At 52.7% G+C, this 15,586-nt stretch overlaps 1 protein-coding gene across 1 annotated transcript; it reads right to left on the bottom strand.

The window, feature by feature from the left end:
* Positions 1-425: 425 nt before the first annotated feature.
* WNT16 (Wnt family member 16) lies at positions 426-15,125 on the bottom strand. The gene is made up of 5 exons (XM_038556355.1): positions 15,053-15,125; positions 9,836-10,490; positions 9,306-9,568; positions 7,605-7,891; positions 426-890 (listed from the first exon to the last, which is right to left on the bottom strand). The coding sequence occupies exons 1-5, from the start codon at positions 15,123-15,125 to the stop codon at positions 426-428; spliced, it is 1,743 nt and encodes a 580-aa protein (XP_038412283.1).
* Positions 15,126-15,586: the final 461 nt, after the last annotated feature.

Raw genomic sequence — 15,586 nt, 5'->3', positions numbered from 1 at the left:
CGGTGCGGGGGGGGACGGGCAGCAGAGCGGATGGGGCGGGGGAGGGGGGGGCCGGGCAGCCGCGGGGGGGCGGGCGTGCCCGGGGCGGGGCCGCGCCAGGGGCGTGTGGCGAGGGCGGTCCGGACCAGGGGGCGAGGGCAGGGAAGAAGAGGGGCCCGGCAGAGCTGTGGGGCCGTGGGATGCGCGCGGGAGGGGGGGGGCCCACGGGAAGGGCAGAAAGCGGGGGGCGGGGAGGGGGGGCACCAGGAGGGCGGGGACGGGGCGGGGCAGGGAGGCCCTGCAGCCCGGGGCGGGGGGGGCGAGGGCGGGGCCCGGGCAGCCAGCGGGGCGGGGGGGGCGGGCTCTCCCAGCCCCGCCGGCGGCCGCGCGTCCCTCCCTCCCCGCGGGGCCCAGGGCGCGGGCTGCGGGCTGCAGGCTGCGGGCGGCTACTTGCAGGTGTGCACGTCGGTCATGCTCTCACAGCGCCGGCAGCGAACGTAGCAGCACCAGATGAACTTGCACTCGCACCTCTCCACGTGCCTGACCACGTGCGTGTTGTAGCCGCGGCCGCAGCACAGCAGGTTGCAGCCGCCGGCGCCCTGGGAGGTGCGGTTGCACTCGCGGCCCCGCGTGCCCGGGATGCCCAGCTTCTTGTCCTCCACGCAGTAATTGGGGGACTTGTTGACGTACAGCAGGTCGTCCTTGCGAATGGGGATCCGCCTCTGGTCTTTGTCTCTCCTGCGCATCTTCCGCTGTATTTTGTCTGAGATCTGGATACTGTTTTCGTACTTGTCCTTCAGCAGCCGGCCGATCTTCTCGAACGAGGACATGGTTTTCCAGCAGGTCTTCACGGCGCAGGAGCCCGAGACCCCGTGACAGCGGCAGTCCACCGACATGAGCTTGGCGACAGCCTGCAAGCGGCGGGAATGGACAGGGGTCACTCGCGGGGCACTGGCGGGGCCTCGCCCCTCACCCTCACCCCTGCGGCCGCCCGGGCCGGGAAGGGCCTCCGCAGGTGCTCAGGGTGCTCCCGCCCTGCGCTGACCCCCGCGGCTCGCAGCCCCCGGCCTAGGGTGGGCCAGGCGGCTCCTGTCATCAGGGAGTATCAGAGGCAGCCCAGGGAGGCCGCGTTTATTCCTTTTCGTTTAATTTTGGCTGTGAGAGGATGTTCGTGCGACCTCTGTGCTCCCGAGGCCATCACCTGCGCTCGGGGTGTGACTCACCGACCAGCAGCACCAACCTCACTTGGGAGAAAGGCAGATTCCCAGGCCCCACCCCAGACTCTGCGTTAAAAGGAGACTCCGGGGTGACTCGTATGCACGTGAAGATTTGGGGGGCAATGGGAGGACAGTCGCCCCGGACGCACAAGTGCGATATAGAAGTATCTGGGTGGGTAGCTTTACCAATAACTGATGCTCCAACCCCCAAGAGTCTGATTGAATAGGCCGAGGCGGGGTCCAGGCCGGGGCCCCTCCGTCCGGGGGCTCAGATGACCCCGGTGGGCATCCGAGCATGACATCTGTGGAACTGAGCACTCTCAGGTTCATCACAGTCTACCGTGGGCCTGGGGGTGGGGGGGACCATGTTATCCTCTGGTCACAGGCCACGTGAGAAACCCTGACTAATCAACTTAAGTTGGTCAAAAGGAGAAGGGGCTGGAGAGTGTGGTTGCTCCCAGCACATTCTTCCCCTCTTCTGGAAAATTAATTCGAAACATATGTCCTACTCTTGATGGATCAGTAGCACCACCCTAACCTAGAAGAGGGATAATAGATGTATGTAATTTTTCAATTCCAAGCGCTGAGTTTGGTTTATTCAGACTCAGGAATTAAATGAAATTACATAGATCTGTAGGAGCCCCCTGCCTGGCCCACATCCGAGTCTGAATAAATGTCCCTTCTCCCTGAAGAAGAAGGTAGAGGAAGAGCAGAGAGAAAATTTTAAAAGGGGGCTAACAGGGCAAAAGCAATACAGAGGTTTCAAGAATTTCAAGGTTCTCATCTGTTACGCACCAGGCTGGTGAGCACAGCTTCCTTCAATCCCCAGAGGATGGCAGGGCAGATTAATAAATCGCCAGGACTAGCTACCGCGCTGACTGTTCTGTCAACATGCTGGGTAAAATGAAAAATTGATCTGTCCACTCGGTAACTTGGAAATTACGTGTGTAATCTCACCAAAGAAGGGGAAAACCTCGCGGCTTAAGTTCCACTTACGGTTCTTATCAAAACTATAAAATGACAGGGGTCTACACTTTGCCATTTTAAACTAAACCCGACGCTGACATGTTTGTGGAATGTTATGTTCCCTAACAAATGAAAGTTTCTGAACCATCTAGTGAGACGGAGGATTCCGGACGATTTATAATATCTGCAACCTTGGGCGAGAGCATATGGTATTGATTTGTGCAATATTCGATACTTCTTATTAGTGTTTAGAATAATAAACGGGATACTATTTAAACCCCGTCCTTTATAGAACAGAGCACATATGCTCTTTTTGAATTCACAAAACCGAGAAGCAAGTAGCTAGGTCTATATTGTATATAAGGGAAAGACAGACCCTTCCAGGCAGGCAAAAGATACCTTCCGAGGATATGAAAGCGATTATTCAAAGAGTATGGCACAAAAAAATAAAGTATGGCACAAGGGCTTATTTGCTTAAATTTTCGGCATTCGATATTCACAAATACTTCAATTCTTTAAAATGTCTCCAGGCAAATAAATGTTCAAATGAACGCCACCTTCCTACGTTTGTTCAGATTTTAAGGGCTCAGCGGATAGGAGAAAAAGAGCTCGATGAGTACTAGGTAAGAACAAAACAAATTGTCCGAAGAAAGCCAAAAATCTAAGCATGTCTGTTTGTGTATTTAAACCTGATCAGCATTCCTCGCAGTCATCGCTTAGCGATTTAAAGCTGCCTCTCGCTCGGGATCTCACTGCGGGGCCGACTTCTCCCAGTACAGACATCACGAATGGTGTTGCCAACTGGCGGGAGGCAGCGTAGACGCTCACCAAATACTTGTTAGAGTTAGGCCAGCTCACTCGAACGGATTTAACTCCTTCTCCGTGGGTGACCTGGATCGGAGGGAAGAACTAGAGACCACCTTGAACCAAGGAGTCACGGCCGTGGGAGTCAATGGTAGGGGGACCTCGGTCCTGCTGGGGTTCTCCTCTCGCTGCTCAGCCCGCAGCACGGTTGGTCCCCAGGGACACGTGACGTCACAGGTTGGATGGATAAAAAGAGACCCCGATTTTCAAATCTGATGAAACCAACCTGTGGAATGTGGATCAGAATATGGGGAAGATTTTCCTGCCATAGGAACACTAAGATCTTTTAAATACCTGGAGTAGATTACATTTTCCAGGGATGATATTTTTCCGTAGTATTCTGTTACCTTTCGATTCCATTATCTTCTTGCGCTTAACAAGAAGTATAAAAATAGTATTTTTACCATATATATTTTATCATATAAATATTTTATCGCATATATTTTATTTTATATATGTTTTTACCATGTATGTTATCATATATATAGCCTGGGACAGAAAGACAAATAAACTACAAGGAGAAGCATGCCAATAACTTGACATGCAATTTAAATGATTATAGCCCCAAAAAACTCTAAGGGAGAAACTTGGACAAATAGAGATTAAAATAAAGCAATGTAATTACCACTAGGAGAATGTGATGAAATGGAGAGTTCAAGGGTGGATCTCTCTCTCTCTCTCTCTCTCTCACACACACACACACACACAAGGTTTAAGTGCAGAATTTAAGTGTTTCTCAGAGCACCTTCGCATCAATTATTTTCCTTGATTTAGTTTTATGGGAAGAAATACCTCGCCCGCAGTAGGTCATTGATGAACATGTACTTACATATTATCCCAGTTTTACCAAAAAACAGACAGCGTGGTTAAGACTCGTATCAGGAAAGTTGGTGACATACGATATAAAGTCTTTATATCCAGCAGGAGAATTTCGGTAGAAGAGAGAAAAATCAAAGTGGAAAAATGGAGTATATTTAAGGAAATTGCACGAACACTGCACGAAAAGGTACGTTCTGGAGCCGTGTGGCTGGGATTCTTAATTAACGTCAAGTAGCCATTCTGAGCTGCGGTGATAGTCTTTTCCTGCTAACAGGAGAAGAAAGAGGGGAGCAACCGTCTGAGTAGCATGTGGTTATGAGAAAATTCTTTTCTCTACTCCAGTTGAGTTGTTAGGGTTTATAACGATATTAACAGAGGAATGTTTTGTGAACTATTGCAAACAGATGTGCACATTTTGGAGGAATATTTTTAAACTATGGGAGAGCAATTAGGAGGGTAGCATTTAATTTTCTGGGCTCTTTGTGTTAAGTTTTGGTTTGATAAACTCCTAATGAGCTGAACTAGGAAAGACATACCCGTAACTCTTGACGTAAATATAGGAACTACTTAAGACCTGGGCTACGGCGTGACTGGTGCCACCATTTTGGCTCTGAGGTAACACGGCGGGCAATGATTGTTTCCCAGTCTATTGCTTTATCCAAAGTTTACAGAAGTGACCCAAAAAACTGTTGTGGAACATTTTGTTACGAGCAGTTCATTTTGTCAACTATCAAATGATCTGGTTAAGTTTTTAGGGAAGCTGTGACATAAGGTTGGATGGTTGGATGTGGAATTCCTACTCCTCTGACCCATTTTGTCTCATTCAGTCCAAAAATATATTTGAACCTGCTGAAAGGCAAAACACTTATGTGTTGTTCAAGTACTTATAAATATTCTTGAAACAGGTCAATGAACATTTGGGGTTGGGCCCTTCCCACTTTTTTGAGTTACTCATCATAAAACAAATTATGGGGTAGGGAAACTTAAAAGTTTATGAGGTGGACATGGGAAGAATGGAAATATTTTAAGCACACCAAAAGAAATACCCATAAATATTCCAAGTCACATTATTCCCAGAAGTTCTGCCCCTGGAAGACATCACATCATTCTGTTAGCCAATCAGCATTCAGCAACATTATTCTTGGAGTCATAACTTTAGGAATGGTGTCAGAAACCAAGTGGGAATCAGAGTACTTAAGGTCAGCGGTTAGAAAGTCATCTATCCTGCTCACAGCACTACTAAGCGCCAGTACCCACATTTCTCTGAACGCTTTCCTACATTTTGATTTTGGGATTTTGAGACCAGGAAAATCGACTCAATTGAATGCAGACCTTGAACTTTACCCAGAAGAATATGCCTATTCGATTAAAATCCTAATCGCCAATCTTAAAAAAGGAGTTGATGGTTCACCCATGTTAGATAATAGCCTGCAAACTTGGTTGGTTTTGTTGTTGCTGTGGTGATGATGGTGGTGATGGGGGTGGGGGTGGGGGTGGGGGTGGGGGTTGTTTTTGGCCACCAGTGGAAAGAAAAACACAAAAATGCTTTCAGTTGTAATACTTTCTGAAAAAAGACCAGCCAAAACACCGGTCCAGGTAATATTTTGTGATATTTTAAGATTGTATCTAGACCAACGAGGAACAAAAAGATTCGGTAGAGAGAACACTGACTTTTGAACAAACTGTATGTATACGTATAGGCTGAATTATTTTCTGCATTATTAGAATAATAGCAGAAACCCCAGTAATGTGAGAAGATTGTTTTTGCCAACAAACACAGTGGATTAAAATTGAGGCTAAAGAGTTGCATGTTTTTAATAAACTCAGAATATAAATAATAGTTTAAGATCAAATAGTTACAGAGGCAAATATTGCTACTTAATTTGAAACAACACACAAGACAGAATAAAACTAAATAGCTGCCTAATGATACCAATAAAAAGATGAGCGCTTCCAAGCTTCTCACAAGTTTGGGGATAAGCATTCTTCAAGGGAATTAATTATGACATGAATTTCCAAGTTCTGTCCTCTAGTTAAATTTTAAAAAATCTCTACCAAATTATTTGAAGAATGACTAAAGAAGATTTAAGATCCAAATTGATAATAAATATTCATTTAATTGTTTTTTTGTTTGTTTTTAAAATATACTAATTTGACTAATTTGACTTATTTTAATGGCTTTCTCATTTTAACTCTAGAGTTTTAAAGAACATGTTAAAAAATGTAAAACTGTATTTAACCTCTTTTATAGTCGTGTGTTAGAAATAATTTTAAAAATCCTTTATCGGAGAATATTTAAATTGAGGCAGAAACCCATTCTTTGAATTCTTTTTTCCTGCAAAACTTTAAGGAGAAGGGACATGTGCATACCTGTGGTGTTAAACAAGAGTTGCTTTAACGTGCTCAGTTACACTTTAAAATTTCTAAACAAAAATATGAAAAGCCTACCCAGCTATTTACTGACCTCCCTAGTTCCTATTTTGCTATTTAAAAGCAATATTCAAATTGAACTGAAAATTTAAATTTGAATTGAAGTGTTCCGGTGATAATAACATTCATGGAGTTTTCTGGTTTTATTCTAAACCAGAGTGCTTAAGTAAAGAAAGCTGGCTGAAACTTGCACCTATTCAAAGTGGGTTCCATTTATTCACTTTCCAAAAAATGTAAAACAAATGCAACATACAACTTTAAATATTCCTGACTCAGATACTTGTTTTAATTTATTTCAGGAGACTGAGGCAGATTGCAATGACCGCTTTGGGACTTTTACAGATTATTGGATATTTACAATAATATAGGATACGTGCTGATATTCCTGTCCTGGAGAGATTATTACGGCATAGAAAATGTCTATCTATAAAAACGTTTTGACCGTTTTAGGAAAATCAGTACGAATTGCCAAGTAATTCAGCTATGTTGCAGAACTCAAACTTTATTGTGTCAATATTCATTAAACGTATAAAAGTTAAATTAAGCTACAAATTTATTTCATTTTAAGAAAATTTAGTATGAAAAACCAGAATTCATAAAAGAGGTTCATTAGATGGTGGTTCTTTAAATTTGTCTACCCCTCAATCTTTAATATGTATTTAAATCATCCATACGTTTTATATATCTATAGCTTCTTTACACTTATCTGGATTGATCGTTTTGTAACAATGTATCTATTTCATTTTATAATAAAACAACGAATCCTCTTTAAAAAAAAAACCTTTGTTTTACCAAAATGTTAGTTAAAAGATGTGTATTCCCGGACGTATTCAAGAATGTTTGCTAGAGAATGTAAGGACAAATTGGTAACATGTTTAGGAGCCACTGCCCACTAAAAATAGATTTTAAAAGATCAAAATTCAAATTTGGGATGGAATCTTATTCAGTCCCATTAGAAAGGCAGATGCTATAGATCTTATTCTGGCTCTCTCACTAACCAGCTCAGGGGACGGAACAAAATGACCCAAAAACGTATGTGTACATCTATTATTTCATAATTCAGTGCTCTGGGTATACAAAATACAAAATCACCAATAGAGCCTATAATGAGATTCAACTCCTATGAGATGGAGGAGGACTTAAACTAAATCAATGCAAACGTTACACACATACAATAAACACGTATATATTACACATATGCATGACACGTATATTTCTTAGACTGCAAATGTATGTTTTTTAAGTCATCTGGACTGATTCACTCAGAAGTGTCATCCCAGTGTTATTTACCTAAAGGCATGAGATATCATTCCACTTTCTCATACATACCTGCCTTCCAGCTTCGTTGTTGTGCAGGTTCATTGCTAACAGTACTTTGCTTTCTTTTCCTGTGGTGTTTCTGATGGGGAAATCTAGGAACTTTCTGCTGAACCACATGCCATACTGGACATCATCAGAGCAGCCCCCCCAGTGCCAGCCTTCGCTCGCTGAGCCACCGTTCTGTAGGGTGGTGTCACAGGAGCACTCCGTCATGTTGCCGGCACTGCATGACCTGGTCACAGAATGCACCAGGCCTGCAGCCATCACAGCATAAATAAATGCTGTTTCCTTGGTGCCTAGAACAAAACATAAATTGCTGAATGAAAGAGCCGTATCTCTGTCTGGTTTTGTCCATAACAAATCTTCCTACTTATCCTCTCAGCAGGGAAGTGATTTTTCGATTGCTTTCGATAGACGCTTTAAGGAGCATGTATTTATAAAGGACAATTTCAAATTGTTTTAGTCTTTTAAAAAGGCGACATTAATTTTCAGTATTCCACTCTGGGGGGGGGGGAATTTTTATATATTGCATATCATAAATTGTCTTTAGAATCATCTGCTCATTTAAAACATTTGAAATGGATGCCAGCACCCCGTTAGTGCTTAATAGACAACAGAAGTTCAAATCCGTATTGAATTTAAATAGAAATTCAAATCCGTGTTGAATTTAAAATCCTTTGCATGGATACGGCAAATGGTAACACGATGCCCCAAAAGAGTCCAGATTACGTTTATCTTTAAATTTCAAATGTGTTTTCACGAAACACACGCCGAAAAATCTGCTGTGATTTTTTGTTTGTTTGTTTGTATAAATAATACGTATCTCAACGCAAATTAGAGTTAAGTAAAGGCCAAAGCGGTCAGTAGATGTCACAGTTTACTTTCATATCAAAGACTGGTCTTTTTTCTTTTCTTTTTTTTTTTTTAAGGCTGCGTTATAAATAACAATCACACATATTAATACAAACACTTAAGTATTTTATATGATAGCAGCTAATCCTCTTACAGGCTTAAAGACAGTGAAAGAATCGAAAAGTCGCCAGAAAAAAATTAAAAAAGAGTCGTCATGGAAGATGATCGAGTATGGATGGATGCAGCACACCTGCAATAAGGCTTGAGCTACAACGTCTGCAAATTAAAGTCCCATTAGGACATTAGCGAAAGGGACTGGAAGAGACTCAGCAGGTGACCTTTTTGTCCCTTGGGATGTGAGGAGCGGGGTGGGTCGCAGGCTCCCGGGCTGGGCCGATAAACCTTTCCAGCGGCTGACGGCCTCGCCTTCCAGCCGCTGGAACTTTTCTTCATCTTTTCTCTCCGCCTCCTCGTTTCTCCGTCCTTTCCCCTCCTTGTTCCTCTCCTTTCTTTTTCCTTCTCCTGGGCCTTCCTCCTCCTTCCTCCGTCTCCCTCCTGCGGGGTCGGGGCCCCGGGGCAGACGCGGGGTGGGGATCGCGGTCGCGGGGGGCGGGGCGGGCGCGGACGGCAGCAGCGGGGACCCCTGCGGCGCCCGGTTCTGCGGCTGCGGGACCGCAGGGGGGCGGCGGGGGGGGGGCGGCCAGGTGTGTCCTGCGCCCCCCGCCGGGCGCCGCGCCCCGTCCCGGGAGCCCCGCGGGAGGCGCACCTGCAGCTCCTCCCGCACGCGGCCCGCGGCCCCCGCTCGCCCTCCCGGGGCGGCCCCCCCGCCCGCGCCCCGCGCCCCGCGCCCCGACTCACCGCTGCTCAGCTCGTAGCCGAAGAGGGGGCCCGCGCCCGGGGCGGGGACGGGGGCGGGGGCGGCGGCGGCGGCGGCCAGCAGGCAGTTCCAGCGCTCGTGTCGGAACTGGCTCCGGCACTCCTGGATGCCCAGGCGCGCGCCCTCGCCGATGCTCGGCAGCAGGTGGGGCTTCCGCCGGCACAGCTCCTGCTGGCGGCCGCTCAGGGGCAGGGCGGCGCAGCCCAGCTTCTCGGGGGCCCCGAACGGCGCGACGCCCAGCCACCTGCGGACGGGCCGCGTCAGCCGCCGCACAGCCCTCCCGCCCCCGACCCCCGCCCCGCAGAGAGCCGGCCGTGCGCCCGGACCCCGGCCCCGGCCCCGGCCCCCGACCCCGACCCCGACCCCGCCGGCCCTGCGCCCGGATCCCCGGACCCAGACCCGGGCCCCCGCCCCCGCCCCCGCCCCGCAGCCCCGCAGCCCCGCAGCCCCTGCGCTCCGGACCCGGACCCGGACCCGGACCCCGAGCCCGACCCCCGCCGCCCGCGCTCACATCCAGTCGCCCCGGGCTCCGCCGGGCAGCAGCGCGAGCAGGGCTGCCCACAGCGCGCACAGGCGGGCGGGCCCCGGGAGCGCCGCTCCGCCCATGGCCCCGCGCCCCGCAGCCCCGCGCTCCGCTCCGCGCCCCCCGAGCCGAGCCCGAGGCGGTCGCGCGCTCTCCCTGCAGGCGGCCGAGGCCAGGCGAGCGGCGGCCTCCCCGCGGGGGGCGGCGAGCGGGGCCGTCGGGCGGCGGGCGGCCGGGGTCGGGGAGGAAGTGCCGGCGCGAGCGGCGCCTCCATGGCCCCCGCCCCGCCCCCCCGCCGCGGCCGCGCCCCGAGCCCCATTGGCCCCGCACCCCGTCCTGCCGGGCCTCGGGCTCCCATTGGCTGCGCGGCCTCCGCGGGGGGCCGGGCCGCTGCCCCGGACGGCGCGTCCGCACCCTGCGCGCTGGGCCCGGGGGCGCCCCGACCGGCGGGAGGGCGGAGGGCGGAGGGCGGCGGGGGCGCCCCGGGAGGTGTCTGGGGCCGCCCCGGGGTCCCTGCGCCCTGGCGCCCCGGCGGAGCGGCCGGAGAGGTCCCTGCCCGGCTCCTTCCCGCCCTTCCCGGCGGCTTCGGGGCGCGGCGGGCGGCGCACAGCTGGCCCCAGGTCCCGCGCGGCGGGGGCGCTAACTGGGGGGGGCGCTAACCGGGGAGCGCTAACCAGGGGACGCTAACGGGGGGCGCTAACCAGGGGACGCTAACCGGGGGCGCTAACGGGGGGCGCTAACCAGGGGACGCTAACCGGGGGCGCTAAGGGGGGCGCTAACCAGGGGACGCTAACGGGGGGCGCTAATCCAGGGGCGCTAATGGGGGGCGCTAACCGGGGGCGCTAACCGGGGGCGCTAACGGGGGGCGCTAACGGGGGGCGCTAACCGGGGAGCGCTAACCAGGGGACGCTAACCGGGGGCGCTAACCGGGGACGCTAACGGGGGGCGCTAACCCGGGGGCGCTAACTGGGGGGGGCGCTAACCGGGGAGCGCTAACCAGGGAGCGCTAACCAGGGGACGCTAACCGGGGGCGCTAACCAGGGGACGCTAACGGGGGGCGCTAACCAGGGGACGCTAACGGGGGGCGCTAACGGGGGGCGCTAACCCGGGGGCGCTAACTGGGGGGGGGGCGCTAACCGGGGAGCGCTAACCAGGGGGCGCTAACGGGGGGCGCTAATCCAGGGGCGCTAATGGGGGGCGCTAACCGGGGGGCGCTAACCGGGGGCGCTAACGGGGGGCGCTAACCGGAGGTGCTAACCGGGGCGCTAACCCGGGGGCGCCAACTTGGGGGGGGCGTTAATCGGGGAGCGCTAACCAGGGGACGCTAACGGGGGGCGCTAATCCAGGGGCGCTAATGGGGGGCGCTAACCGGGGGCGCTAACCAGGGGACGCTAACCAGGGGACGCTAACGGGGGGCGCTAACGGGGGACGCTAACCCGGGGGCGCTAACTGGGGGGGGGGGCGCTAACCGGGGTGCGCTAATCCAGGGGCGCTAATGGGGGGCGCTAACCGGGGGCGCTAACGGGGGACGCTAACCGGGGGGCGCTAACCCGGGGGGGCGCTAACGGGGGGCGCTAACCCGGGGGCGCTAACCGGGAGGTGCTAACTGGGGCGCTAACCCGGGGGCGCTAACTTGGGGGGGGCGCTAATCGGGGAGCGCTAACCAGGGGACGCTAACGAGGGGCGCTAACTGGGGGCGCTAACCCGGGGGCGCTAACCGGGGGCACTAACGGGGGCGCTAATCCAGGGGCGCTAACCCGGGGGCGCTAACCGGGGCCCGGGGGCCGCGACCTTGGGGGCCCGCTGTTCCCAGGGATGCGGAGGTGCAGGCCTGGCCTGGATGTACCGTCCTCGCACTGCTGGGCGCCTGCGGCTCCAGGCAGCCTCTGCAGGCGGAGGGCAGGGCCGGGGCGCCCCAGGGCTCGGCGGAGCGCCCCGCAAGGGGAGGCCGCACCCCTACCCCGAGCCTCGGACGGGCCACACACCCAAGGCACAGCCTAACCCCTGCTCGCTCGCCCACCGAGGGCCCAGCCCTGGGGCTCTGCAAGGACAGGGTGCCTCCCCCACCCCCACCCCCCGCCCAAGTTCAGGAGCCCAGACAAGGCCCAAAGGAAGTGATGGGAACTCTCGGTGCAGGAGAGCATAGGATCCAGCCACACGCCCTTTGGAGCCACAGACTTGGGAAGCCAGACAACGCTTGGCGCCTGGCAGTTTGGGAAACTGAGTCACCCAGTGCTTCCCAGGGTAGAGGACCCCTGGCAGAGGCCCGAGGGCGAGCACGGCCTGGCCTTGCCTCACCGACCGGACGACCTGGAATGCTTCCGAGAGGCTTCACCTGCGGCCCCGGAGGTCCCCTGACATGGGGGGACATTCGCACGGTACCCGGGCCAGCTCAGCCTACGCGGGATCCAGACTTACTCACATAAAAGGTTGGCTTCACTGGCCTCAGCCTCAAATAAAGGATTGCATTTGCTGCGTCTCTCCTGTATCAGCCCAGAGCAATAAAAGCTCACTGGAGTTCCCGTCCTGTCCCGTCCCATTCGTTCCTTTATCCAACAAATATTTGTTGAGTGAACGCTATGTACCAGGTCCTAAAGCCACATTGTAATTTTTAGAGAGTCAAGTTGATGATAGGGTGTAGTTACTGATCCAGAAATATTTTGGCTAATGGCTAGTGGCCTCTCTCGAAATCAGAGCCTTCCTCCAAGCTCACTTTATTCTGCGAGCCTCTCCTGGGGGGACCTCGGAGCACTGGCTGCTGTATCCCCATCATTGGGCCCAGTGCATGAAATCTTGGTTTTGAATACAATTTGTTGAGTGGTTTACCGGGAGGAGGAATGCCCCGGGCACATACCCAAGGGGCTAAAGGATGAAACAAGAGAAATGACTTCCTTTGCAAGGGGGGGGGGGGCGGGGGCATTAACACCTAGGGGTTATTCTGTCCCTACCTCCAAAGCAAAGGATACTTTTTTCTAGGAGTTGATGGAATTGAAGAAATACACTTTTCATCCAATGAAGGGACAGGTGAGTGCCTTTTTAATCCCCCCAAGGCGTTGTGAACACTCCTGCGCTGACAGCCTCACAAGCACCTCCAGCATTCAGTCTCTTTCTCTCTCTCAGTCTCTGTCTCTCCACGCAAAATTTCAACTGCCCCCCATTGGTACTCATTTAATAACAACAAAAAAATGAATTTGGAGTGGTTAAAGACTTGCTCAAGATCCCTCAGCTAGTAAGTACTACCGTGAAAAATCAGTCTTAATTTTAGAGGACTTGTTCTTTCCCTTTTTTTTTTTTTAGATTTTATTTATTTATTCATGAGAGATACAGGCAGAGGGAGAAGGGAGAAGCAGGTTCCCTGTGGGGAGCCCGATGTGGAGCCGGATCCTGGGACCCTGGGGTCACACCCTGGACCAAAGGCAGACACCCCACCGCTGAGCCACCCAGGAGTCCCAGCCTCGTTCTGTTCTTTCCACTACAATATGCTGGTGCATAACCTGATTCACAAGGTTTTTTTGTGTTTTTTTTTTTTTTTTTCCCGATTAAATCCCACATCCCTGGGCCTCGGGATCTAAATCTCTCTTTTGTGTCCCGCGGTTCTCTGTGGTTCACTGAGTTGTCCCGTTCTCTGAAGGTAAACAAAACCCACAGTGGGGCTCCATGAAGTGGGTGTCATCGAGGCAGGTGTCCCTCTGCATGGACATTTGGCGATCTGGTTTTTGTGGACGGGAGGAGCGGTGCGGAGGGCGGCGGGCGAGCTGGGCTTGAGGTGCCTGCCGGTCAGCCAGCGACAGTCTAAGAAACGTCAATACTGAGCCTCAGTTTTCTCACCTTTAAGATGACGACCAACCGTCAGACCTGAATCTCCTACTAGATAGAGTTCAGTAGGGCTGGAGGGAGGGAGGCGGGGTGTGTGTGTGTGTGTGTGGGGGGAACTGCATAGTGGATTTGCACTCTCGCGAGGAAGATGAACCTTATTCATCGACTAGGCCATGTCTACCTGGGTGCTGGCCCGGTTTTCAGGCTGCGGCTAGAGTGTTTTGGCATCTCCAGTTCTCATTTTGCTTCTGGATTTCGATGAAAGTCAATTATTTTAATTGCAGAAATCGTTTAAAAATGGTTGAACGTTCAAATACATTATAATCTTGCCAGGCCATTTGAAATTTTATTTCGAGGAGAAAAGAAGTTGGATTTTTATTCTAGAAGAGGAAAGGGAAGACTTCTTTCGTGATGTAATTTATATTCCTAATAGAAAGTGGCTCATCTCTACTATCACGAGGGAGGAGTAGACTCTTTGGAGAGAAATAAAGTAAACGGTGGGTAAAATCCAAGCATATACACAACTGCACATTGCAGATTGTCAATTTTTTAAGCAGCAAGCGGAAGCTTTATTAGTTTCCTAATTTGAAGGGGGGACAAAATACTGACTGGCCAATGGAACATGACTTGAGGGTTTACTGTGTTCTGCAAGCATTTCCGAGCTTCTGGTGCCCCTATCTGTAAAATAGTGCAAAGGTCACACCATCCGTTGTTCACAAACACCAAGTGACACCGCACCAGCTACCTAAATCTGATGGATGCTGAGAAAAGCACCTCGAGAGTCCAAGTTCTCACAGGTTATCGAAGCATCTAGAGCATCTAGAGCTTTTTTTTTTTTTTTTTTTTTTGCATCCAGAGCTTCTTGATTCCACGAAGAGGGTATGTATTTGAACCTGCACTTTCCTAGCAGGGGTAAGGGGTTTTGAGCTATATTCCTGAAAAGGACTTTGGGGGGGGGGGGGGGCCAGATCCCGAGCACATTCATTCGCCCAGAAGCGCTCTCTTCGAGGGCCCGGACCTGTTGGGCCCCGGGTCCTCTGTGACCAGCGGGCCGACGGATAAGGAGTTGGCTGGCCGTAGATCCTCCTGCTGCCCACTCGGGACGGTGGCAGACTGTGGGCTGTGGGACCCAGCGGAGCCTGGTCCCCGGGCGCTTTCCTCTCAGTCCCTGGGAAACTCCGCAGCAACGTCTGCGGGCACAGATGGGCCTTGGCCTCTGCCTCTGGCTTCCGAGGGGCCGTCTAAGGATTTCTGCCACAGATCGCAGGGACTTAGGTCCTGGAAAGTGACCCCAGACCCACCCGGCTGTCTTAACTCCGTGGTGGGACAGCAGACCGGAGGTGGCTTTTCACGTAGCCGGGTCCCCATCCGTCCTATTTGAAGTCTCACCTGGAGGCCCCCGGTGTGTGGAACAGAGCGCGGGCCGTGCCTCCCGGCTGTCCGGCGGGCTGGAGCGCAGCATCGCCGCCCTGGCGTCCTTCGGTGGCCGGAGGGTGGCCGTGGAGGATGGGCCTGCAGCAGCCAGGCCACCAGGGGCAGACCCGGGAGCAAGGGCGGGAGCTGAAACTGGCGGCTGCCTGCTGTTTAGACTTCCGGGGGAGGGGGGGGCTTGTCTGCTTGGCCTGGAGGTGAGGGCTGCAGAGGAGCTGCCGCCTCCCTCCAGCTAAGTGGACAGTCTGGGCGGCTGTTGGGAAAGAGGGGGCAACCGGACCACCCCGTCCTTCACGCTGCCTGGGGGCACGGGGGGCACGGGGGGCACAGGGAGGGGGGCACAGGGCTGGGGGGCACATGGGGTCGGGGGCACAGAGTGGGGGGTACGGGAGGCATGGGAGGGCACGGGGCGGGGGGTATGGGGCAGGGGACACGGGGCTGGGGACCCGGGGAAGGCATGGAGCCAGGGGCAGGACGCGGGGGGCACAGGGG

The sequence above is a fragment of the Canis lupus genome, chromosome 14, assembly GCF_011100685.1.
Source record: "Canis lupus familiaris isolate Mischka breed German Shepherd chromosome 14, alternate assembly UU_Cfam_GSD_1.0, whole genome shotgun sequence".
Lineage (NCBI taxonomy): Eukaryota > Metazoa > Chordata > Mammalia > Carnivora > Canidae > Canis > Canis lupus.
This window is presented reverse-complemented; position numbering and strand designations above follow the sequence as displayed.

Bases quoted from the DNA above. Each gene is read 5' to 3' on its own strand.
- WNT16 (XM_038556355.1), bottom strand. From the start codon at position 15,125: ATGCTGCGCTCCAGCCCGCCGGACAGCCGGGAGGCACGGCCCGCGCTC. The intron at 9,569-9,835 runs GTGAGCGCGGGC...GCCCGTCCGCAG, and splicing joins GGAGCCCGGGGCGACTGGAT to GTGGCTGGGCGTCGCGCCGT. The intron at 7,892-9,305 runs GTGAGTCGGGGC...GTTTTGTTCTAG, and splicing joins CGGCTACGAGCTGAGCAGCG to GCACCAAGGAAACAGCATTT.